Raw genomic sequence first — 27,137 nt, forward strand, 5'->3', positions numbered from 1 at the left:
CTGAGGAACTTTTTTTTTTACTTTGGAATGAGATGACAGATTCCTGTGCATTTAGGAACTGGTATCCAATACTAAACAGTTTTTAATTCATATGTGAATTTGCAGTCTGTATAGAGAAGTGAAACAAACACAGGGGAGGATAAGAAAAGAACAGAAAAGAGAAATTGCTTGAGACCAGCAGAAGCCAATGGAGTGCCATAATATAAACTTAAAATTGTCAATACTCTACTTTCTGTTTTAGCACAACGAAGAGGATTTTGTGAAATTTTTTTTTCTGTCCTTCTGGATTGCACATTGTGCTTCTTAACTATGCTATTGGAGAACTCCAGGTTAAAGTTTTAGTTTTTTATAAATTTGAGAAAGTAAGACACATCCTTATACTTTACAAATACCAAATGCTTTGGCAATGGCTACTAAGGAAATGGATGGATTAAAAACATCCCAAGTGCATCTAAATTAAGTGGAAACATGAGAATCTAGCTCAAGGAGTGCAGTGGCAAACTGTGTATTTTTGATGCAGTATTTTATATTCTGGTAGTTTACAACTGAGAAATTCTTCCACTTTTTATTCTTGAATGTCAGTACAGGTTTTCTTATTGCCTTTTGAGTATTTCTTGAACAAAGTGATACAATTTTCTCTAATACTGTTAGGCATATGTGAGTTCAGTTAAACTTGCTTTTCATGCTCAGGGAGCCAAAAATTGTCATGGAGAACATTTCATAGAAGGACAAAAACATTTAAGTTGTTTGCAAACCATTTGTAACGCAGTTTGTCTAGGAAAAGATGAATTGCTTCTTAACAAATGTGAAAAAATACCTTTTTCCTTATCACCTAAATAATTTGTGCATGGTTCTTTGTCTACCTATATAAGATAAACAGATCCTTTGGGAGATATTTTTTTAGCAGTCTTACATTTTTTTGGTTAAGTAAGCAAAACATAGTTTCCTTAATGGTGGGAGGGGGTTTCTCCTTTTATATTTACTTTTAGGAGTTTTTTCTGTGTTTGCAAGTGCTTGTGTGAATGACATTCAAATTTTACTGTCATGATCATTTCATTTAATGAAATGTTAAACTATATATGTTTTCTCATACTAATTAAATCTCTGCTCCAAAAGTTACAATCAGATTTTATTCATTTTTGTAACTATAGTACTCTAATATTGTGGGTTTGCCCTTGTCTTGGTTAGAATTTCGTGCCAGCAAGAATTATTTTTAGCTCAGTCTATGAAATCATGTTGAGACTTAATTGATAATATTCACAGTAATAAGTACTGTTCTTGTTACTATTTGCTGCAGTAAGACCTGTCAAGAACAAATTTGTACTGTGAAGGAAAAATTACTTCCCTCTGATTAACTAAATTAATTAATAGTTACCAGCACTATGGTTTTTTTCATAAGGTGGATATCTTTAATATTTTTTAAAATTTTAAATTAATGCAATATCTTTTGTATAATCTGCATTGTCAAGGCACTGCCAATTTAAATATTTATGTAGAAAAGATAACATAGTAACACATTAAAAAAACCAAGCTGAGTTCTATAGAAACTTTCTGTTTTAGATGTCCTAAAATTTGTAACTTATATGTTCTAGCAAGGCAATATTCTACTTTTTTTTTAAAAAAAAAAAAAACAGCATAGAAATTTGTTATGATGTATGAACATCAGAAAAATACCATTGAATTTGAAGATCTAGTGAGAAGTATTGCCTGCTCCACCAAAGCATTGTTTTTCTTGAACAGGACAAAGAACTTCTTCCTGCTACCTGCTGTATTTCCTTGTTCTGTCACTCTTTCCCAGTTGCTATGTCCTATTGTTTCACTAGCAGTGCTGAGCTCCCCGCTGCTCTTGGACCTACCTACAGAGCAAGCATTTGGTTCATTCCTTGGCTGAGTTTGTAGGTAACTGAAAAATTTCTGGTCCTAATCTCTGTATGCCAGGAGTTGCATTAGTGACTGAAAATTGAGCTCCCATCCAGAGGATGAAAATAAAATTGGTTTGTATGAATCTGCATAACTTGAAGGAAGAGAAATGTTTAGGCAGACTTTTTATTGTTTGTCTGCTTTACAGACATTCTGATTTTATTTCTGATATTGATTTTATTTCTGAGCTTGAATATTTTTTATGTATGTTGGAAATTAGCTAAGTACAGTGATTACTAAAAAGCATATGAGTAGCTGCACTCAAGTTAGTAGTTCATTTGAGGAAATCTGACCCTCACACAGGGGAGGAAGATGTGAATCCACTTTTCACACACAGGCAACCCCGTTTCTCTTCTGCTCTCTTTCTTTGGTAAGACCACTAAGGGGCAAGAATTAGATGAATCTTCTTAATCTCTGTCACTGCTGCCATTGCTATGCTTTGTGGTTTAACTTCACCACCCAATCAACAGCCAAAGTCATGTCTTCATCTGGAGGAGGACAGAAATGCAGGGAAGCTTAGAAAATTAATTGCAGTCAAGTATCTTGCAGTTTTCTTGCAGTTAAATAATGCACATGCAAGTCTGGACAGAATGGTTCCTGTGCTGTCCATCAGTGGCTGGAGACCACTTTGCCATAGGAGTTACCTTTAAAAGCAGCTCTTCTCAGCAGTGTGCAGGCTGGGAGCCTCCTCACGTTCTGTTACTGCACTGCCAAAGCCAGGTGCCAGCAGCTGGTAGCCCTCAGAGGTCAGGCTGCGTGGAAGTACACAGATCAATCATTTCAGCGGCTTTCCTATGAAGTCTTAAGTGCTCAGTGCTCAGTAGAAGTCATTTACTTGCATGCCTTTTGCTATTCCGTTTAAGCAAATGCTTTCATGCAGTGTGTTGGCTGATTATAAGAATTGTTGAACAGAACCCCACTGGGAAAAAAATTCTTTGCAATTTTGAAATGAATTTTTTTCAGATAGTTAAAGCTGGATCCTGGATTTTACAATGCTTGTCTTTTCTGAGTGGGCAGATGAATCTAAGCATGTGCCAGCTTTGTCCAAGTTACATATTCTAACCCCTTCAGAATTAAGAAAGAAAATTTTTGCCATTTGATTTGACCTTAGTCATCTGGCATTTGAAGGTATGCAGTATATGTGGAAAGGAACATGAAGGTCTCCTTCTGGAAAGACTTCTAAAGCTCTCAATCTTATGATCATTTAAGGTTTTATCTGTAAGGATAAATAAAATTATCACAGTCTCTGGTATTTTAAACATAGCCTGAGAAAATTATTTTTGTGCAGTCACTCCTACATGATGGAGGATTTATTTGTCTGCATGCACTGCCCATAACTCCTTTCAACTTTATAATGCCTTGGTTAATTTCATCTACATATGAATAAGTAGACCACAAAAATAAATATCTTGAGGAGAATAAGGTAGATGGCAGAGCAATGTGCTCATAATAAGTACCTACATGTAAATCCTATTGCAGGCTCTGTTTCCACATTTTTTAAAGTGTGGACAGGATAGAAGTGGCCAAACTCACAGTCAGTGATCACACAGGTAAAACTCATTAAAACCCTTTAACTTATTTTCCTTTTAAATTTTTGGCATATGACCAAGAATTCTATTTCCATATGAAAATACTTTGTAGGCAGTTAGTTAGCCATTTTCAGCTAATTAAAGCTCCTTCCCTTTATCAGAGTTAACTGTGTTTTCCAGCTCCACCTTCAGCCCATCAATTCCTGCTTTTTCTCTGTGTCTCATCCTGAGTTATGGCATGTCTGTCCAGTGTCTGAGCACCAAAAATGTGAACATATTTGGTTGCTTTTTTTGTTTTCATCACAGACAGTTTAGATCTCACCAAAAGTAAGTGTCCTTGACCTGATATCAGATATGAAAGAAGTGACATCCTAGGAATTTTCTAGATTCTAGAAAAAAAGGCTTAATAATTAAAAATATTAAGAAGAAACTTTTCTGTACTGTGAAAACAGGTCTTTAAGGCATGGGCCTTAAATCAGTATGAAGGGAAGTTGCTAATATCGTGGGATAATGCTGGCATCAAAGGAAGGTGGTGAGGTAGATCTGCTCACTAAAAGTGTACAGGTCCAGGCTGAAGGGCTCGGGTCAGTGGCTGGTAGCAGGGAGCCTGTTGAAAGGAAAGACTTTCAGCAAAGATGAGCCACAGGCTGAGAGCAGCAGTGATTGATTAGGATGAACCAGAGCAGGAGGCAGCAATGTGGACTTTAATGTGAGAGAAAGTCAAGAGGTGAGGGAAGTGGAGTGTGGAGAAATCCAGCAATTATAGCAGTGAAAGAGGGAGAAGAAGATACACACAGGAGGGGACTAAATGACAGCGTGGCTCTGGCTGCACATTAGAGTGTGGGAATCAGGAACAAGGCAGTTAGAGGAAGACTAGCAGCTGGGAAAAATTATAGCAAAAGACAAAAGCTTTTGTGAAGGAGAATTGTGTAGGACAGTTTGGAGTGACCAGGGCAATCCTGAGAAAGCAGAGTACACGAGCAACTCAGAGAGCAATTCCTTTTCTTATGCTTTCTTCTTCCCCATTCCTTGTAAGACTTAATTATCTTTCTGCTGTTAATTTGGCTCAGTAAAAATATTTACATATTTTTAATGTATCCCCTGTTGGTTTTAATATTAATTATTAAATAATTAATATTAAAGTAAATTTAATAATAAAAAGTGTTGTTGTTTCTAATAAGCAAAAATAGTAATTGAAAATCATTGCTTTGTTTGGGACAAGAAATGAGGTTATAATTTCACAAAGCCATCCTCAACACATTAAAAAATAAGACAGCTGTGTTAAATTCTCTTTTTATTTTGATTTAAAAGATCATCTGGATTTTTGTGTTACCTTAAGATGCCTCTGCGGTGGTTTTTTTAAGTATCCCTTTTAATTTTATAATGAAAAATAGAAAATGTTTGATTATTTGAAAACAAATTAGATTCAACAGTCTCAAAGCATACCTGATTTAAATGTGTTTGAGTGGTACACAATTCTGTCATGGATTTCTAATAAATACACATATATATGGGCGTATATGTATTCTCTGTGCACATATTTTAAGTTTTTTATTTCTTCCTAACTTCAGTTTTTCTACAAATATTAGAAACATTGGAGGCTACATCTCTTGTTGGAAGAATAAGATCACATCTCTTATTCAGCCTACAGCAGTTCTTGTTCAAACCTCCTCTATCCATGGAGGTCTCGGAGCTCCCTCCCACGTGCCCTCCCTCCTGTGGGACACGAGCTGTGCAAATGTGACTGGCAGAGTCCAGCCTGAGCTCCTTGGTTTCATGAAACCCCTAGGAAGTTAACACCTCCATCTACCATGGGTGTAAATGAAAATGTTACTTGGGTTGAAAAGTTAGTTAGAGGAGAATGCCCACATGGGCAGACAGGTAACTGTGTGAGAACCTTTTATTAGGGGTTGCTGAGGAATTGCACCCCTGACTTTTGTGCTGGGCAGCTGCAGTGACCCTGCCTGGCTGCAGTGCTGGGCACTGCTGGGTTCTTGGTGCATCAGGACAGGATAACCAGTATTGGTGGCATACTTCAGTTCTGAAATGGAGCTTCTCTCACTGTCACTGTCACTTTGCATTTCTGGGCTGAGCACAGAATTGCCAGCTGAATGTGTGAGCTGGCTCGGGTTCTTGCTCGTGGAGTTTGCAGTGTCTTTCTGAGAGACTATACCATGAACTGGTTTCTGAGCCAAATTTAAAGCCAAATGTTTGTAAGTGAAGCCAGTAAATTAATGTCTTCCTTACATAACAATTAATGGTATATTGTAGAAAGGCTGAGTTATTTTTAGAAATGCAATTTGTGCAACATACAGTAACTAACAGCTTCATACTGATAGAATTTTTGCTCCTTTCCTGAATGGGCTTCCCACAACCTGGCTCTGGCATTGACAGTGGGTAGCTGGATTAACAGATTTCTCTGTTTCTAATTTCTGTAAGGTTCTTGATGAAAAGTGATATATTCTATATATGTGATAGATATTATTCTAACTGAACTCCACTCCCATCTTCCAAACTGAGACATGATGAGAAAGTAACAGTGCCTATGCTTATGCTTTCTCTGGAAGCCAAGCAACAGCTTTTTTTCTGACTCATCCATGCAAGCTCATCTGCACCATAGTAGTTTTTCAGTTCATTTTGCAATATCTTGGCACTAAAAGGGTATGGGATTTTTTTATTTCTGATCTGTCAAGAGAGCTTCAGGGACCATCTACTGATCAATCTCCATATGCAGTTCATATGCAAAATTTAATACATTTCAGTCATGAGTGAAGAAGGCCAAAGAAGTGCTCCAAGCAAGAAGAGTGAGGTTTGCATGAAGGCATGGAAATGATTTCTTAATGGTGACTATTACTTCCACCCACTCCTTACCAGATTGAAAACACACCAAAGCTTTGTTTTGCAAAAGCCTAAGCCCTAAGCAGGAAGAAGATAAATTGAAAGAATGACTGAAATTAAATTAAATTGAATTAAATTACATTAAATTAAAGACTTCACCATTGATTATTCCTGGAGCTGTTTTTTCCTGTTACCTCCTTCAGGACTTAATTGTAGATCCTTGCTTAGCTTCATAAGTGCAGAGTACTTATTTTTATTAGGATGGAATATGACAGACACAGGAATTATGAGACTTGATATTGGGCAAAAAGAGATTAGTTTTAGTAGAGAAAATTACAAACAATTAATTTTTGAAGGCAAACAGTATTTTACAGTAACACTGTTTCCCAGAGTAGTCAAGTTCTATTGTTGTACTGTAGAGTTCTGCGCTGTATACGCAGCTCAGCCCAGCAAGTTTTGGTTTCTCCTGTATATCAGCAAACCCTCATGTACTTGGTAGTTAAAAATAATTTTCCCTACCTACTGCTCTGACAGACTTTCTTCCTTTTTATGTCCATAAATTTGAACTCAAGTGTCCTGAATTTCAACATCCCTCATGATTCATCCTTTTGTCCTGAGTTTTGCTCCTCATCAAGTTACTTTTCCTTTCAGTCTCACAGCTAAGCTAGATACACAGACAGAGTTTAGACTGAAGAAAAACTAGAAAATTGTGTTCACAGCTGTGGGTAGATCATGGCAAGGACCGTATTATCAATACCTATTTATACATAATTTTTGATTAAATTATAATTATAATCCTTTGCTCCATTATAAAATACAGACTTACATATTTATAAACTAGGTAAATGATCTCCCTTTTAGGTAAAAATCTCTCTTTTACAGTTTTAGGCCCTCAGGTTTGGGTTACATGGTTTTTCAGTGGCTAGAAAACAATGGAATATGTGAACAAAGTGTTTTGTCTCCATTAAAAAGAAAGAGGGGAAATGAAGAAGGTTTATTATGGGAAGAGAAGATGATTGTTCTTTCTCTCACACACTCTGTTTACATATACATGTACACCACTGTACATCATGGAAAAAATATTTAGATTATTATAGTTCAACGGGGCAGGATAGGTGAACATTCAGAAAAGAAAGTTTGGGAAGATACTCATTCAGTTATGGAAAAATTAATATAAGGTTGTCAGACAGGGTAGAGCTCAGTGGAATTAACTTTTATTAGAAGATTAGTCCTATGCATGGTTGATGTGCAGAGTGTATTAAGTGCCTAAAATTATTCCGCCTAACCTGCAGCTCTGTTGTGTCATTGGATTTCCCAACTGTTTTGACAGAAATGTATTCTGCACACTTGGTGCTTTTCCCACTTCCTTAGTGAATGTTGGACCTTCATTTATATCATCTGATGAGCATTAACATTATGCCAGTAAACTTATTTTTCATACACTTCTTTTTGCACCCTCTTTTGTCTTACAATGCCAGAAAACCACACTCCTTTTGAGTTGTATCCCAGCTATTAACACTCAATATTTTTATACTTTTCTGAACATTATTGTATTTTACTTCATCTGGTCATATTAAATTAGAATTAACAAGTTTTGTGGCAATTAATTACATAATATGATCTTAAAATGTAGATCAGGACTTCTCTGTTTCCTTCTATTTTGTCGAACAGTACTGTATTTGCTCATAAAAGTGATAACTTGCAGAAATAGAAATATAATATAGACAGACTGATGGAAAATTGTGTCAGTAGAGAAGCAGGCATAAGCAGAATGGAGCAATTTCACAAGTGCTTATGCCAGTGAATACCATGTGTTCCTTTTAAACATTTTAATACAATACCAAAACTGTTAGCATAAAAGGATAATTACAATGTTACTTTTATTTGTTCTGAAAATAAATTGCCAGTGAACAAAACCATAAAAGGAACAGGAATGAGACTTCATTCCACTCTCAAATTCATCATTTAGACATTCAGAGCATGTATATTATCTTTTCATTTTGCAGAAGTATTTAATAAAATGTTAAATAATAAATGTGTATTCTTGAGAGTGCAGCTTTTTAAAGAAAAGGTCACTAAAAGTATCTCAGTTGTAAGGAAGAACAGAAGTGTTCCTTGCTATTGAATTCCAAAGTTCTTTTAGCTGTTTACCTAATTTTCATATGACTGTTTATCCAGATTCATTGTATTCAGCACTTATGATGCTAATATTATTTTACCTAAGCATCATTATTTCTTACCCCAATTAATCTGCATTTGACTTTTCTCCCATATTCCCACTGGTTAATCTTCCTAAACAGAACTGTGGCAAAGAAACAGATCTTGAGGCTTAATGCACCTTTGGCACTTCTGTGGAAGTCCAAGGAAAGCAGGGCAGGTGGCACAAAACATTTAATGCATCTTGACGACAGACTGAAAAATAACAATGTGATCATTGTTTAGCAACAATGTGTAAATGCTGTGTTTTCAAACCTCATGGATTCCAAAGTCCTTCAGCCAAGGAACTGCAGCTCCAATGACCAAAGAAGTTCTTTCCAGACGTCTTTTGGATTGAAACCCCCTCCAGTGGCCAAGGCACTCGGTCAGACTTCTTATTCAAAATGGACCTGATATAAACTGAGGTTAAAGGATCCTCTCTAATGAAATAGTTGATTTATAAACACAGTATCTCACAGACTAAACATTATTTAGTACTATGATCTTCCACAAGTTTCTTACATTTTCTTAAAAGATTCTTTACATATAGTGTTGTTTCTAAAAATTAAATCCTAAGGAAGAAGGAAAGGTTCACAGACTCCCCTAAAATTTAGTGATTCCTGATCTTTAAGCAGAAATAAAATAGAAAGTGAAGAATCTTTTCTAAAACTAACCTTCTCTTGACATCTTTTCTGTTTGATAGATCAGGTACAGCTGACACTCTCTAGTGGAGTAATTGCAAAAGGAGGAGGTAGTTCTTGAGGTAGCCATGACACAAAATGCCTAATCTTCCTAATTTAAAAGCATTTAGGTAGCTTTTGTGTGAGAATTTGTATGTTTGAGTTTAAGCTGTGAATCAAAGATATCATGCCATCTTATAAAACAGCCTTCACGTGTTGGTAAAGGTAAAACACCGTTCTAGCAGTAACCTTGGATATGATGACAATATGTAGGACCAGAGTGAGAAAGCACAAGCAAACAAAAGAAAATATTAACTGAAAATCATAAAATCATAGGATGATGGAATAGTTTTTAATAGGTTTTTACTTTAAAAATCGTAACTCCAAGCCTTCTGCCATGGGCAGGGTACCTGCAAAAGCATTGCAGAAAAAAAAAGAATATTGGAGTCAGAGCTGCTAAACCTTAGTCACTGAGCAAAGACTCCCTCTTTTACTGCCTCAAAGTGACTGGAGGTTGTGATTTAAAGTGTAGTAGTTGGATCTCTGTCCCAAGAGTTTGCCATAGCTGGCAGGCAGAGCTGGTCAGGGTACCAACTGCAAGGACCTGCCTCCCTGCACCTCAGGGAACACAGACTAGGGACTCAGGGCAGTGAAAAAGGCAATGACCACATTACTTGATGCTTTAGCCAGTTGAAAACAAAGTCAAATTTCCTATAATGTCAGTCATGTGTGTTATCTGGGCATTTGGTTAGGAGTCCAAAACATAATCAAAGCCTCTGTGGTCTCTGTAACAAAAATAGGCTCAATTCTCTGCTAGTTTCACCCAATCCAAAGGGATAAATTTGGAACCGTTCAGTGGCTCTTCAAATCTCACAAGGTAACCCTCCCAGCACAATCTTCTGAAGCTGTCTTCAGCAGTGTCCTCAGTCTATTTTCCTCTGCAATTGTTGCAAATTTCCTCATTTTCCCAATCTTCATATGATTGCTGAAGTTTCCTTTCACAGTTAACTTTTTCTGTTTTAAATTGTTTCTCTTCCATAAGAAATCCCATCCTTGGACATATTGAATTCAAACACTGCACCAATTATCTGTCTTCCAAGTGCTCTTTTCATGTACTTGCCTATGTCAAAAATCCTTTTCCTAGTGTGCAGAGCTAGTAGATGGCTATTCAGCACTTATGTCCCTGCAGAATTTCACTACGATCACCATGCCTCTGGAGGCATTAGGATTTTTGTCTGCAGGTTCCTTTATGTTATTTGGGCCACAGATTTTCTGGGTAGTTGGCTACAGTCATTATTTTAATTCATTTTTATCTGTCTATCTTGAACTGCATTAATGAGATATTTTTCCCCTTCCAACTGAAATTTGACAGTGAGGATCAGTGATTTCTCCTAGTCTCATGTAGAAATTAATTGCACAATCTATGTCAAACCACAGACTGATGTATTTTCCTGTGTTTTAGAGTGTTTTCCAGTTTCCATATAGATCTTTGTCATTTCTTGAGGGGCACCCTAGAAAGCAATTACTTTTGTTTTATCATTCACTTATATATGATCATCACCTAACGTTTCTCTCTTCAGACATGATTGCTGGCTTCCTCTGACAGATCTCTTTAGTTGTTTAGCAACAATTTAGCCACTAATTTTCCTTAATCCCATCACAAAATTCTAGTGACACTCAAAGACTTTTCTACTTAGGAAGGCAAAAAAAGTTTCCCATTTTACTCTATACTTTCATTTTGTAAAATGGTCCAAGTTTATCATTTTCTCTCTGTCAATTATACATGAACTTGAAATGGGATTATCTGATACACTTCAGTCATGCTGGATGCAACACAAACTAAGCATTGTACCTGAGTCAAATACTGTATGCTGAAAGAGGCACAGGTCCCTGAGTTCAAGCACTCAGAGTCTGCTCACTGTCTGAACAGAAATTTTTATGTGACAAGGCTTTCCAAAATAAAAAGAAATATTTTCATCATTCTTTACAGCTTAGAAGTTGTTAAAAAATGAGAGTTCACTTCTTATTTAGTCATCTCAAATTGAAGATGTGGTTTAATGTTTTTCCCCTCTGTTTTGTCTCCACACTCAAATTCCTATGTGCTTTCTTTCCCCCAAAATATGAAGCTACAATTGTTAGGAAAATAATATCACAAAGTAGCACAGAAAACATAATTATTCTGATGTATCCACCTCTAATGGCCCCACAGCCTCAGAAAGGATACAGAGCTAAAGAAAGTAGGAAGAGATTGCAGGAGGGATGATGAAGAATGTGAAACAGGATTTTTTCAGTCCAGAAAAAAAAATCTGAAGGAGATGTTTGAGGCCTGTAAAGGCAGGGACACTGTGAAAAAGGTGACTACAGAATGATTTATTCATTGCTCCCACAATGCAGGAACTGGAGCATTGCAGACAATTACCAGGCAAACAAGAAAGAGGAAGTAATTCACAGTACAAATTTAAACTAAGGGACCCATTCTATAGGATACTGCATGGACTTGATGTATATACTGGCTCAAAAAGAGATTAGACCAAGTAAGCTGGTTTGATCTAGCAATGGCAATTAAACACAAAAAGGTCTAACTCAGCCTCTAAACCAGCAGTCAGCAAAATAGTGTTCTTTCCCATACTTTTCTTTTCTTACATATATTTCTTAGGCATTGGTATTAGCCATGCTGACAGAGGACACTGAATAATTGGATCTTTGGTTTTTTTCCTGACATGGCCATTTTGATTTTCTTATGTTTTGTTCATGTTTTCCTCTGGTCTGGGACTCGAAAAAAGCAGTCTGACTGCTAGATTGTGTGAATGTTGGAAACCAGAAGTTTGTGTGACTTATCTAGCATGGTAGATTCAGTTCTTTAAAGTAACATCTCTTTCCTCACTCTGAAGTCTTCATCTGTTATAAATTTTGGTTGGCTTTTGGCAAAAGTCTAAGTAGCTCATATCAAAGCTGGTTTTCATCATCCCAGTTAAAGAGCTTAACATTTCGTTAAGCTTTTTTATCTTTACTACTGCTCAATAATATATTTCTACTACAAACAATATTCTAACTATGATCTTAGCTTAATTATAAATTATTTTAAATTAAATAAGTGCATAACTAAACTGATAGCTGTGCTTACCTGACACATTTTTATGAAACCTCAAATTTATTGATAATCTAGAGAGGTTCATGGAGTAGCTACATATTCACATGGGTACAAGCTAAGACAGGAGGGATCTTTAGTAGACATTGGCACCAATAGTTTTGCTGTGCAGTCTGTACCTTTTGGCTATATATGACATTTCATAGAGTAAAATAAGGCTTAAATTAAAATTTAAAACATTCTCTAAATATTTACAGGGAAAGAAATGTTCTCATATGCTCATTTGTCACATTCGTTCTTGGAGGACAGTCTTCTCTCTTTTCATGCATACAGAACTGAACTCATCTGAGTATTAAATGACCCTGAATCTAAAGATATTCCCCAAATACAAAGATATTAAGATTATTATACATGGACAGACTGCATAAAGATAACTATGGAGAAAATTTAGTTTATTGACTAAACTTTATTCAAACATTAACTAAAGACTTGCATTGCAAAACTAAGAAAAGTCAACTATTTTTGATCCACTACATAATAGGCAGATGTAGAAAAAGTATTCAAATAACTCATTTGCTCAACTTGGTGGGTTGCTTCTATTCTAATTGAATTTTCAAGAGCTCTAAACAAGAATGCTGGTGCAGAATCCTGACATTTGTTAAATCCACAAAGGATTATTTTAGAAAGTAACAATAGCCAGTATTCATACAGAAAAAAAAAGGAATTTTAATTAACAAAATGTGTATCTTTTTTGGTTTTTTTTCTGAAACAAAAGAAGCAGGGTAGAAGGGAAGAAACAAGAAAAGAATTATAGGCTTGATTTTTAGGGTTCTGAAAACCCAGAGTTCCTGAAAAATTGCTCAAAAGAAGTGGGAGGAATATTTCTCAACTCCCGTGTGAAACAGCTTATGTACTATTTAGCTGAAATTTATGAAGGAAGATGTAACAAACATACATTTTTTAAAGAAAAACTTAGTTATGTTGATTATTTGAGTGTTATTTTTAGCAAATCATTTATATATACGAATACTTCAAATTAAATATACATTGTTTGTAGGATATGCCATACAGCTGGGCTGTTGCCTTGATTGCTTTCATCAGTCCAGCATCAACTCCTAAGAACTTCTTTTTCCTGTTCAATTTTTCTCCTGTACAAAATACGATACAGACACAAGTGGGTGGGAATAAACACAATATAGCATTTCTTTATGTATGAATATAAATATGCATGTGCATGTAGACAGACACACGAGGGTGTACTGCAAAGGAGCAGCCACAGTCTGGACTGGGGCTGCAGGTGACCTGCCTATTTCATCTCTCTGTGAAATGGCCCCTGAGCTTCTGGGTAGGTGAGTCAGAAGTTGTGTTTTGTACCACCCTGCACTCTTGACTTCAAATCTTGGTGCCTTTACTAGTGCAAAAAGGTTTGAAAAGCCCTTTTACACAGCTGAGAGTCACCAGCTGAGTCAGATTTTTGGGGTTCTGTCATCTTCTAAGTTTGGTTCTGATATTTCTGTGGCTGTGTGTAGTTGCTATTGGAGTGCATAGGCTTTCTATTTTCAGTTGGCATTGGCTGTTAACTCCTCTGGGACTGAAAATTCATTCATTTGCTATAGTTGGTACTCTTGCATTGCAGTCACGTTGCTTCAAATTTTTGTCCATTGTGTACAGAGGCAGCCTGGGCAGCTGGTTTAAACTAGACTCTTAGTTTTGGCATGCAGAAATGAAATGAGATGACTCTTGGTGCATATCATGGCCACACAGCACAGCAGGGTCACAAATACCTGAGCTAACTCCAGGCAAACAAGTGACATATTCTGCAAAACTATTCAGCCTGGCCAGACCCAGTTTCCAGCACCTGAGTTGGGGTTAAAGTACTGGGTCCATTGTGCTGTGTAAGTAAATATATTATGTCACTCAGCGTGAACCATTGGGGGTTGGCTTTTTTCACTTTCTCTTTAGTTTAGTTTTCTTCTCTAAACCAGAGAAACACCTTTGTCTTTAGATTAGTCACTTACTACTAGCAATGGGGACTGCAATGACCCTTGAGAAATAATAGAATTCTTTAAATTATATTGGTGCTGCTTTTTATTTTAAAAAGGTAATACAAGGAGATAAAGAAAGAGGCACACATTTCAGTGTCCCTTCCACTAAGGAAATCATAATTCTCACTTCAATACGCCAGTCTGAAATAACACTAGTGAGAAGGAAGTTGATACAAACTCTCTCTTAATATAGAAACATATGAAAAGATTTGTAGGATGTTATTTGCTAGTACATTTGAAATATTCTGTGCTGATGGAGATTATCCAGATGGCAGGAAGTTTTTGCTGCTGATTTACTGGGTGTAGTGTAAATTTGGTGCCATTTCTTTCTATGTTGCAGCCTGAGGTTTTTATCTGCTGTACCATTAAGATTGCAAACTGTTTTAGGAAAAAAAACTCAAATCATGAGTTCATATAGTGTTTTCTATATTCATGTCCAAGCTTCTAACTAAATTTGCAGCAAAAGGCAGCCAGATTCTGAAATACAAATAGCAAGTATTGTATAATCCTGGCAAAACTGATCAAATTTGTGAAGACCATTCACAGACCTATGCTCATAAGTGGTTTTGCAGATGAACAAAATTATGTTGAGGTTGACATCAATTGTTTTCAGTTATTTACTCTTTAGGTGACAGTCTAAATTGTACATGGAAGATAATGAACTTCATATCTGAGGGATCTTTGGAAAGTATGATATATTTAGATCCTCTTGGATGGGACACCTTACTAGCTGGAGAAGTAAAATTTATATCTTAAAGGTCAGCATAAGTAAAGAAGCTTAAGTTATTCGGTATTTTGTAGGATACACCAAAATGCATTGCCAAATTTGTATCAGGACATCTGGTCTGTAGTCAATATTAGCTAGTGCATTAGTATAAATAGTAACAGTAATAGTAGAATCTTAGTCAATGAAATTTTATTGCTTTCCATCTGTTACTCTCAGTCCTGAAATGCTAGATTGTGAAATGATGTCCAGTGTGGCCTTACATGTATGAAATGTGAATGAAAGCTTTCTAAGAGTTCCAGGTTATGCACACACATTAAGCCTCCATATATGGTGTTTCAAATCCCATTTGAACTTATTAATATGGTGATAGTATGGTTAACTGGCCTTTCAAACAGCTAACTGAGGAAATGTTATTTGTAGCACAGTGACTCTGAGGTCAAATAAGTTGTAAAACTTCATATTTTACATCTGCAATTCAAATCCTGCCTGGTAGTTTTAAATCTGTAGCAGTGTCATACCTGAGAGAAGGTTCTACTGTATTACAGTGTTAAATCACACAGGGTGGTCCCCTAGCACTGAGGCCAGTTGGCACAGCTACACAAATCCATATTGTGATACACCAAAACAGACTTTGGATGTGATTTCTGGCCCGTTTGAACTCCTGAATCAGAGGAGCATCTTTGGAGGTGCTTTACAAATTTAAGCTGATATTGTGCTAGAGACTCTCTTGAAAATGTAGCAGTAAAATGATCCAGTTCCTAATAGAAGCCTTCCAGTACCCAAAAGGGGGCCTATAAAAAAACCTGGAGAACGACTTTTCACAAGGGCATGTAGTGATAGGACAAGAGGTAACGGGTTAAAATTGAAAGAGGGAAGCTTTAGATTCGATATTATGAAGAAATTCTTTACTCAGAGTGAGTAAAGTGGTGAGGCACTGCAACAGGCTGCCCAGAGAAGCTGAGAGGATGCTTCACCTCTGGAAGTATTCAAGGCCAGGCTGGATGGGGCTTGGAGCAATGTGGTCTAGTGAAAGGTATCCTTGCCTACAGCAGGTGGGTTGGAACTAGATGATTTTTAAGGTCCCTTCCAGCTCAACACATTCTATGCATCAGAACGTGTCTTGATATTGTATTTGCTCATGTAGACGTAGCTGTGGATTACCAGATATAAACAAATGAAAGAGAAAAATTGTTTTCCATTATTGGCATTTTGGGATTGGTGGATTGTGTGAGCATGTCTGAAGAGACACTGCTATGACTAAAACACCATGGAAATGAGAGACATTTAATGACAACAGCACAGATTCCTCTGCCAGAATTACAAACAACATGAAAACTTACAAAATAAAATTGAAATCTGTGATTTTGTCAGATAAACATTACATCAACAGATAAAAATATATTTAAACGTTGTTTGGAAAATATTTTTATTATTATTTCTAGAGAGATTCTGGTGCCCACCGACTCAGATTCTAGTCAGTGAGTTTAGTTCTGACCATTAAAATTAAGGTGTTTAATTAGTGAATATGGTCCCTTTGTAAAATCCTAGTTAAGGTTTAAAGTGTTTGCACCCTATACATTTGCACCCATAAGAAGGGACATTTATGAAATCATTAAAATGGTGTAGCTTCCACTGACATTCTGGAACTCTGAGGCATTCAGAGATTCCTCTCTACCAGCTCGCAGTAACCATATGGATGGTAACCATAAGGTTATAGATGCAACCATATGATGGTGACAGCCAGCCTGGAAGCCAGGCTGGCTGATGGATGGAGCTGGTTCCCTGTGCACTACACGGGGCAGGCAGTCTGAAAGAGCTTGATTTACCAAATAGATGTGGCAAGTCTCTGCAGCACTTTGCAGATCATAAGAAGCCTCAGAAAACCCTGTTTGGTTGTTCTGCACTGAAATAATGCACAGGACTCTGGCACAAAATATTTTCAATGAATGTAATCTGTGGTCTCAAGAAAACAGATAACTTAATAGGCACAGAACTTTGCAAAATCACATCACCTTAATATATATTAACCTTCTGCAGGATATTTCTAAATTACCTGACTGACTTGCAAGACAAATGTCTCTTCAACGCTGACATTTGGACTCACCAAGGCTTTTGACACTTGATGATAACATATTACTTTTAAAAGGCAAACATATTGAACCAGACCTGCTCTGTCCTTGGCAAACTATATTCTCTCTAGTCACTGCAGCTCTTGAGTGCAGAGAACAATGTGTGACAGGTACACACCTTGCTTTTCACCCTGTTGTTTACATGTTCATAATTTTACATGTTGTTTGTAAAACGGGTTTAATCTCAGCAGGATGCTCTTTGTATTTTTTTTTCCTGGCAGAATACAAGCACGAAGATCATAGAGTGCTTTTCTGCAGTACATTCTCTTCAATAACATCAGCAGTTTGCAGCCCCAACAGAGGTTCAGGACACTGTGCTCCACAGGCCACTCAAGTGCCAATAGTTCTTCACTGGTTTGTCCCATCTCTACTGAAGATGGAATTATAAGGGAAACAAATCATGCTTCATGAAATTAGAGTGTCTGAAACTAATTACACTGTCTTCCTCTAAGACATTCTGAAAACTTTCAGTGGAGTACACAGGCAGCTGCAATAATATAATTTGAGCATATAAACGAATAACTACAGCTTGTTTTTAAGCTCATGGGTGTGATGAATTATGAAGGTCATTCTCAGAGACAAAAAGGTGGATTGGGATCAAAACAGAGGAAGGAGATAGAATGTATGCATTTATAACCAAAAAAAACCCCAAACTAAATCAAACAAAACCCCACCACTTGCCTTTAGTTTTTCAAACTGCTTGATATTTTTCCTATGGGTTTCTTTCTCAACACTTCTTTCCTCAAAAAAGCATGTAGCTTTCTATTTCTGTGCTCTTGGTTTCTTTCCCTGATGAAGCATTATGAAGTAATACTTTTTGCCAAGCTCCAAGACACCTTGTGATTTGCAGATCACCTTGTGATCATAAAGATGTGAAATTATTTTAATCAAAACAGAAATAGTCAGCAGTGTAGAGCTTCTCTCTCCAACCTCTTAGCTACTTGTGAGCTATCTATATTGCATTGCTTCATGCTAGCCCATTAAAAACTCCTTTTTTTATTCAGAAAAATTTTTACTTTATTTTGGTTTTGTGGTTTTCTCATAAACATTGGAGGGGAAAATAAATATATTTTGTTTAAATAAGAACAGACAGCTTTCACATGTGATTAATATTAGCATTAAAGCAAAAGAATTACTTTTATAGATTTCCTTTATGTTCATTAAAGAAAGCTTAGTGCAGAAGAGAATGTAAAACTGCAGGACAAGCAATCCAACTATATTGTTTAAGAAACTAAAACTGGTATCTTTATGCATCTGAAAGCAGCCTATGTTTCCAAGAAAAAAACCAAAATACTTTTCCATTTCTACCTTTTAAAACATTATTTATGTTAAAATTTCCTGATTTTATTTTTAGAAATTGAAATTTGTTGAGTGTTTAAAAGAGATGTAGTGAAAGTAATTTCTTTCAGCTGTTCAAATCTGTATCCTTTGAAAATGTGCAAGACTTTGAAATTATCTCCACATGGGCTGAATTACTTGAAGTTAGAGTCCCATTGGCAGACACTGTTAAGGTGATGGGATCAGTGGAACCACTATTCCCATGCAGGAATGCAGGAACTGTGTACCAGTAAATGAGTCCTAAGGTGGGCATGCAAAACATGCAGTTCTAGGAGAATCCTGTTTTGCTGATATAACTGCACTTGCACTAACAACTAGGGAATTCTCCCAGAACAGCTGTGTCAGTCAGCAAAGCTATTTTGGTATAAATCTGTACTGTGTACCTAGCTTGATATTTGGGGTGGAGTTGACCTTACAGTAGAAAATGCCAAAAGAAGTGGGAGAATGGAAAAATTTACTGTTACCATGTAAGCAGACAGAAAAGTGTATCGGCATTCTCTGGGACTGCTTAGTAGGGGATGCTCAGAAAACCCAAAATGTATAATTTAAATAAAGTAAAATTTAGAAAACTTATATCTAACTGCTAGATGTAGAAATAATGTAGGAATTATTGTTATATCATGAAAATTTAAGAAGAGTAGGAGGCCACTGAAGGTCAATGCTGCATGGGAGCTATTGCCCTGGGATGGAGCTCATGACAAAGGTCATGACAAATCAGGGACCAACTATTTAGCACAGTCTGTTGTGATAGGACAAGGGGTAATGGTTTTAAACCAAATGAGGGTAGGTTTAGATAAGATATAAGTAAAGGTTTTTTAGAACAAGTAGGGTAAAACTCTGGAACAGGTAGAAGTCTCAGCCCTGGAAACATTCAAGGTCAGGCTGGATGGGGCTCTGAGCAACCTGGTGTAGTGGAAGGTGTCCCTGCTCGTCACAAGAGCATTGGACTAGATGACTTTTAACTGTCCCTTTCAACCTAAACCATTCTATGATTCTTTGATCATGATCAAAAAAATACTAAGTCAAGAACAGTGAATAAGATGGGATTCAGTAAAAGCAGCCATTACTTTGTGAAGGATCTTGTCGATTTCTGGAATCTGCCCTTTCAAAGTGCTGGGCAGGAGCTGGCACATGCCCGTCTCTGCAGGGAATGAGGACAGCCAGCACAGTCCTAACATTTAGCAAATTATAGGCAATAGCAGCTTGTTATTACATGTTACAAGTTTTTATACATAAACCCTGTTTTACACGAACTGGGCCATGTTTTAATGATCTTTTCAGTGTATTGTCTTAGCTTTGCACAAAGGAAAAAAAAAGGTTTAATTCAGTAATAATCGCAGTTGTATATTTCAGTGATAGTTAATCTGGACAAATTACTGGAAATTGCTTGAATAATTGGAGACCCAGTTGGAGAATAACATTTCTTCCAACCAATACTGGTATTTATGTTTTCTTTTGTGTCTTCCTAGAATTAGATAAATGCTGGGTTTTCAAACTGGGTTATTTTTTGGAGTGGGAGACAATTCATTTAACTCTTTTTGAGGTCCTTGTCAAGTATTTTTTCTCTGTTGACATGCTGGCTGTCTCTGATTAGTGAAGACTGAGGGCATGAGAGGTAGGCAAAAACTCAGTGAAATAAAACACAGTGTGGGAGCTGTGGGGGACTCTCCCTGCCGTTTTAAGAAGAAGCAGTTTGCCCTTTTTGTAGCGACATGTTGCACAAAGATTTCTTATAAGTGGGAATTCATTAGTAGTTGGAATTACAATTTTAATATGTTATGCCTAATAGTTGATAGGTGTGGTGCAAGTTAAAGATAATTAACCAGCATATAAAGCTCAGCAGCTGAATTGGTTCTTTTTGAAGACAATCACAAACAAAATAAATCCTTTCTGTATCCAACAAAAGAAGTCTGTGGGCAATGCTTGACACAAGAGGTGACAAAGAAAAGTCAATAACTCCTTTCCAGTCCCATTCCCAGGATACCTTCCTTAATTGCAGGTTAAGGGAGAAACTTTAAATCACACCTCCATAGTGACTGCCCTGGAGAATCCTCTCCAAAATGTGCACAAGAGCTCAAGAATTCTTTTATGGCAATGTGTGCTTTTATCTTGTGTTCAGAAGCTGAAGCAGGCTTTAGGAATTAATCCATAATATAGGCAATAAAAAAAAAAAAAACACCATAAAAATTATTGAGTTCTTCACTACAGGGAACTACAGGGAATTATGGCCTCTGGGTTCACTACATAGAAGCAGAAATGGGAAGTGAAGAAATTTCATTTTCCTTTTGTTTTTCTTTCCTTGATAAAAGGTATGATTCATGAAGGAATCACCGAATCATTATTTTTCTGAAGCATCCCCATTTTAAGTCTAATAATTAGGGTTTATATGAAGCAAGCTGGCTGAAATACACCCAGTTACAGCTGAAACATGGGAAAACATTGGGAATACATTAATTTTCATGCTACTTTGTAAATTACTTCACATGGCATATCTACATAAAAAGAGAAAGGTACATTTATTCAATTCAGAATTCTTTTATTGGCTGGCTGTATTTAGAGTAGGTTGACACCAAATATACAGTGCCACAAATTCATCTTCTAGTAATTTTCAGGGAACACAACTAGTAAGCAATTGCTTCCACAGTTCTTCAGATGAGCCTCCAAAATATTTTATAATAAATCCAACCTTGCAAATAGCAGTTCTTTAGGACAGTACATACATTTATAGAAGGTGTTTGACCTTGTTCTGTTTGACCTGGATTCCTACAACATAGTTTCTTTCAGCAAACTATGAAAATGTTCAAAAAATAGCATACCTGCGAGTCTCTTGCTTTGTCTTAATATTTAGCATTGAGATGGGAATTTGGGTGCTGTTTCTTTAACAGGAATTTTGTTCACTTCTACCTGGTGAAGCAAATCAATGAGTGTCAGTTAAAATTTAAACAATCAGCAAAACAACTGGGGGATGTTATGAATGTCAGGGTAGTAAATTTGTTTTCTGCAGTTCAGGATGTGTCTAGATTGCCATCAATTAGATTATTTGTATAATGCAATCATTAGAAACTGAGGGCAGCCTCCCCAAATACCACGAGAATTTATGGATTTCTCACCTCAGTTCTTTATGTCTGTTTTCATTCTTCCATTTAAACATTTATCTTAAAGAAAGAAAATTAGGACAGAAGCATATTGAGGAAGCTTGGATGGGATGGTGATCCAGTGGTTTTTTGTCACAGATTTTTTTGCATAGGTGCCTGATATCCTACTGTCTATTTGGGGTAATTTGTAATTGACTACAGATGGTTGAGGTTTTAAAGTGCTTTTCTTGGTATAGGCTGATTTTATCAATGACAGTAACAGGTTTTTTATATACAATGCAATTGCTAATGCAATATTAGCAAAAATGTCAATTTGTTATTAATAGCTTAGAAGTCTCCTGGCTTCTAAGCAGGTATTTCTTCTACAAGAGATACTTCTAAGGGGAGTACTTACAAGGAATATTTATAAATGTGAGTGAAAGTATATGAAACAGATATTCCAAATCAGTAGCTCTTTTTTTGAATATGTATTCTAGAGTTTATTTATATTTTTGTAAGTATCTCCAAGTCACCCAACTGTTGTTTTGCCTTTCTCTGCATTCTCAATGTCTTTTCAGTTTTATTCAACTGTTTTTGTGAAAGTAAACAGTAATTCATCTGAAATGTAAAGAACATTAACTCATTTTTGTTATCAAACTTCTCAAAAGCAGTCATGAATTATTATTTAATGGAAATTTACTTTTCTGACAAATCTTACATTGATAAAAATGTTGAAGGAAGTTATTTTATCTGCTTTATATGTTTATAGATAGAAAATTCTATAGTCACCAAGTCTTAAAAAACTATCTTTAGCAATTATTTCAACACATTTTATTGGGTTTTGCTAATTACATGATTTTGTATATTAGATATTTATTATTCTTATTGCTACCATTACACTTTCTTTTAGAGTTGTTTGCTTTCCAGTATTTCAGTAACATCTTTTTAGAGTAAAGTGTAAACAGGAAAAGCTCACTCTACCACTTGAAAATCCTTTAAAGGGATGTAATGCAAAGGGTGATTTTAGGGGAAGAGGTGCTGCAGGCTGACCGGGTGTCCACCACAGACCTTGGCAGTCTCTGCCACCATGGAGTGCCTGTGGGCCTGCCTGTGGCATACAAGAGTCTGTCTGTCTTGGCAGCTCACCTTCTTGTTAATCTGTAAAATATCACAGGGAGGGGACAAAACTGGGCAATTGACCAGAGAAACATGATGCGCAACTAAATACACATTTTGGAACATGACCTGAATGAGACATCTAAAAGATGTCAGAGCCTAGAGAAGCTGCCATGGGCATCTTTTATAGCTAGTAAAGAGGAAAAAAAGGGATGTATGTTCTTCTAAAATAAGTTCCTATGATGTTACATGAAACGTGCTTTATTATATTATAGTTATCTAGAAATCAAGTTATTGGGCAAATTGTAAAAAATAGCTGTAAAAACTCACTGTTTTGCTGCGGATTGAGTGATAATGGTTCCATCCCTGAATGCTAAAGTTCCAACTAGTTTTCATTCCTCAGCAAGATAGTGTTGGCTAGTTTTAATGTCTTATCATTACCCTTTCCAATCATCAGCTCAAGGAAACACATGGTGGGTGTGAAGTGTATTACACTCTACACACTTCCTTCATGAAGAGTTTCAGTTCACTGCAATCCATCATTCTGTCTGCAAAGTTTGTTAGATCAAACCCTAAACATTATTTAACCATTATTTTGAGAGAATGATTTTTTTATTTGAAAGAAAACTGAATGCACCCCAAGCCCTGCATTTACTATCATTACTGTTCAAAAGGCAAGTAAGGAAACAATAGTCATGTGCAAGGTTTGATAGCACTTTTGCACTGTCATGAACTATAGTGGAATAAGTTACTGATGCTTCAAAAGATTGCTCCACTAGCTAGTACCTCTTTTTAATCATGTCCAGTGCTTTAATTTCTTAGCGTTTCAGGGAAAAGGTTGCCAGTTGCTATATATTCAATCAATGTAACATACTGGATAAAAGAAAAAAAAAAGTAACATGAAATAGCATTGAGGAAGATATGGAAGTAAGACTGGATAAAACCCCCAAAATTATGTGATGTAGCTACAAGCAAATCCTCTAAGGACTGAATTCAGAAGGTACACTCGTTTGCTAAGGAGGCAGATGTGCTTTAGAGAAACACAGCTTGGCCTAAAGTGGAAAAGAGAGGAAGGATTTGCCTGTGGCTTGCAGAGCCAGCTCTTCAAGAGACGCTTGACAGAAGCAATGGGCACAAGCTCGCAAACAGAAGGCTCACGCTGAACATCAGCAAAACCAGTTTTTCACTGTGAGGGTGAGTGAGCACTGAAGAGTGAGGTTTCCCAGAGAGGCTGTGAGTCTCCATCCTTGGAGATACTCAAAGCCGTCTGGCCCCCAGTCAGGGCAGCTGGCTCTACTGGCCCTGCCTCATCCCAGGGACCCCTTCCCAGTCCGGCCTTTCTCTGCTCCAGTGGTTCGTTCCCTGTTTTACAGACCGCCCCCGAGAGCGGACTGTCGCCCGTGGGCCGCAGGTGTGTCCTGCCCGCCAGGAGCGGGGCAGCGCTGACCGGCCCCGCTCCCGCCGGGGCCGCTGCTGCGTTCTCCGCTCCGTGCCGAGCCACGGGGCCGCCCCTTCTCCGGCCTCCCCCCGCCTCCAGCATCCCCGCGAGCCCCCGGCCAGCCCCGGCGCGCCCTCCCGCCTGCTGCCGCTCGCCAGCCCAGCGGGAACCGGGCGGAGAACAAAGTCTGCGGGCGGCGCCTGCGGGACGTCCCGCCGCTACCGGCCGGCGCCGTGCCCCGGCCCTGCCTCCGGCGCGCTCGGTATTTACAGCCGCCCCGGCCGGGCCGTCCCGCCCGCGAGTCTCGCACGACGGCGCCGTCCCGCCCGAGCCCCGCGCCGCCGGCTGCCTGCTCGCCCCGCTGGGAGGCGGCTCCGTGCTGGCTGCGGCGGCCCGCCCCGCCGAGAGCAGCGGCGGCGGCAGCGGGGCAGAGCCGGGCACAGCGGGGCAGAGCCGAGCTCCGCGGCGCGCAGCCCGCCCAGCGCTCCCCGCCGCCCTCAGCCCCCGCCGCCAAGACGCCGCGCTTCTTGTACCGCGCCAAAGGCGGGTGCCGCTCGGCCAAGATGGGCCGGCAGACGGCGGCCGGCGGGCGCGCCATGCAGCGCTCGCAGAGCCGGAGCAGCCTCTCCGCCTCCTTCGAGGCGCTGGCGGTCTACTTTCCCTGCATGAACTCCCTGGAGGAGGAGGACGGAGGTGAGGGGCCGGGGCGCGGTGGCCGCAGGTGTGCGCGGGGACCGCGGGCGCTCCGGGATCGGGCCGGGCTCGGCGGGAAGGGCTGGGGGTCGGGCTGGGCGAGGAACCGGATGGGGGACGCGAGGGATGGAGAGTGGCTTGGGCTGAGAGAGAGATTGGTAGCACCGTGCTTGTTCCTGGAAAGTGAGGTGGGATTTAACAGATGATGTTTATCGTTGCATTGGGAATGAAGCTGCTAGCTGAACTTCAGTTAAGTTGGGGGGAGATATAAAAGATAGAGGGTCTTTCCATTCTTTCCGTTTTCTGCTCATTCATACGAAAAACAAACCACACTTCCTCGCAGGTGCTTTTCCGACAATCTGCGGGCTTGTTCGGGTATCCCATGTCTGTCCTTACAACATAATCTGTATAGTACCCCAGAGCTGAGCAATTAAATACTGGCCCCAAGTACTCTTTCCTTAGAGGCAGCAGTGTAGGTGGAAGGCTAACAAGAGAAATGCAGTGGATTTTGAAGCAGTGCAAGGCTAACAAGAGAAATGCAGTGGATTTTGAGCATAGCCATGCCCCCCAAAAAGGTTTACTATTTGGAATATGCAAGTGTACATACATAGTTATGCATGGTGCTAAACTGTCTAGGATGGAACTTGTATTTCATGAGTTTGTTTTGAGTATACTGGTTTCATAAAGAAAGTAATTTGTTGTGTTTGAATATGTTTATGTATACAATGAACTGATGGGCTTTCCCTTGTTTTATCAGAACTAATTCAAGATTTTTAATTTCATTAAGATTAATGGAGCAAATTGCACCTTCAATAGACTTGAACACTATAAAACAGAGAAACCAATGTCCAGTGCTGCTACACAAAGATGTATCAGCTGTGTGTGTACACCATTCATGATCTATTTAAAATATCTGCATGTTCATTTATCACCTTCCACAGAGTTCAGTGGGTAATGTGTGTCCCCAGTCTTTGGTGTTTTGATTTATCTTTTCACTTGCAACAGTCTCTGATTTTTTTCTCCAAAGCACCTCTCATTTCTGATTGAATCCCAAGTATGGTCCCTTACCTTATCCCTGCTCTTACTCTGGGGCTGGCCAGCTTGTCCCTTTCAGTGGAAAAGAAGTGGCTGCCCCCTGGGGCGAACTCTGCTGTCCATCAGTACTCTCATCTGCTCCCTGCCTTGAACAATGAAGTGAACTGCAAAATATTGCCAGTAGACTGCAGGGTAGGCTTCAGATGGCATTTTTAATACTATTGATGTGCTAATAAACAGTATGGCTGAAAGCACACACTGAAAATATCATAAATTATCCTAAATTAGGTATTCTTTAAAGATTATTTTTTTTATCATTCCCAAAGCTTTTTCAGTCCTGGTTTTTAAATATAATAATTGCATTAATCCTGTGTGAAATCAGAGTATTGATTTGTTTTGTTCTACTTGGTTTTCTTTACTTCTCTAGGAAGCATTTAATTTATTCCTTGGTGGAATCTGTGCTTGCTTAAAACTGTTCTCTGGTTCAAAGAAATATAAAGTACATGGAAGTCAGTAGAGAAATATCTGTAAATTTAAGGATAATTGTAATGATTTATTTATTTTGTGGCAAATTATTCAAAGAGAAGTGTTAAAAGATTGTATAATGATGAACATGGCATATGTTGTGTTGATTTATGTTATCAGATCCTATTTAGATGTAGGCTACACTTGAAAATGCATTTCATTAATTCCCATTAATAAAATAGAAATGGAACTGCTATGCAGTTTTATGGATTTGAGTTTCTGCTTCCTCAATTTAGGCATACCAGGTTGCGAAGGGAATGGCAGGCATGACAGTGAAGATCATTTCCCAAGTGTTCTCAGTAGGATTAGAAAGAAAAAACTGTGATGTGTTCTCTGGATGGCAAGTCACCTCTGCACTCAAATTGGAATTTGTTGTCTTATGAGTGCTTATGCAATTAGATTAATGGAATGTGATTAAAGTAGTTGTGGTACATGCACTCCATGTTCATATACAAATGTTCTTTTACAGTTTAATCTGAAAAAGGTGTCAAACGCACTTCATAAGTTAACTGTCCTCGCGATATAGTTATTTCTGTATGTGGTGGATAGCTTTAAAAAAGATAACCTGTTACAAGGGTGCTTTTATTTTTCTTTTTTTTTCTTCACATTTCACACTCAGTCATATTTTTAATAGAAATAGAAAATCTAGAAAATCTGACCTGTTGAGGCATTTATTTGAGATACTCTCTTGGAGACTTTTTTTATTAAGTGCTGAAGTGGATATATTGGTCCAGAGGTGGTATGAAAGAATATGAGTACTGTCAAG

The 27,137-nt window shown here is 38.0% G+C and overlaps 1 protein-coding gene across 37 annotated transcripts in view; it reads left to right on the top strand.

Moving 5' to 3' along the window:
• The window catches only part of RIMS2 (regulating synaptic membrane exocytosis 2), a 445,269-nt gene that overhangs the window by 402,795 nt on the left and 15,337 nt on the right, over positions 1-27,137 (top strand). Inside the window, exon 1 of one of the 37 annotated variants that reach the window (XM_041470660.1) lies at positions 24,682-24,811. The exons of 35 other annotated variants lie outside the window; for them this stretch is intronic. In XM_041470660.1, the coding sequence (XP_041326594.1) occupies positions 24,682-24,811 (130 nt within the window). Of the gene's footprint in view, positions 1-24,681; positions 24,812-27,137 lie in introns of those variants that run through there. One more of the 37 variants, XM_041470661.1, reaches the window with a different exon arrangement.

Source organism: Pyrgilauda ruficollis, unplaced genomic scaffold (assembly GCF_017590135.1).
Source record: "Pyrgilauda ruficollis isolate IOZ18807 unplaced genomic scaffold, ASM1759013v1 scaffold25, whole genome shotgun sequence".
In the NCBI taxonomy this organism is placed as follows: Eukaryota; Metazoa; Chordata; class Aves; order Passeriformes; family Passeridae; genus Pyrgilauda; species Pyrgilauda ruficollis.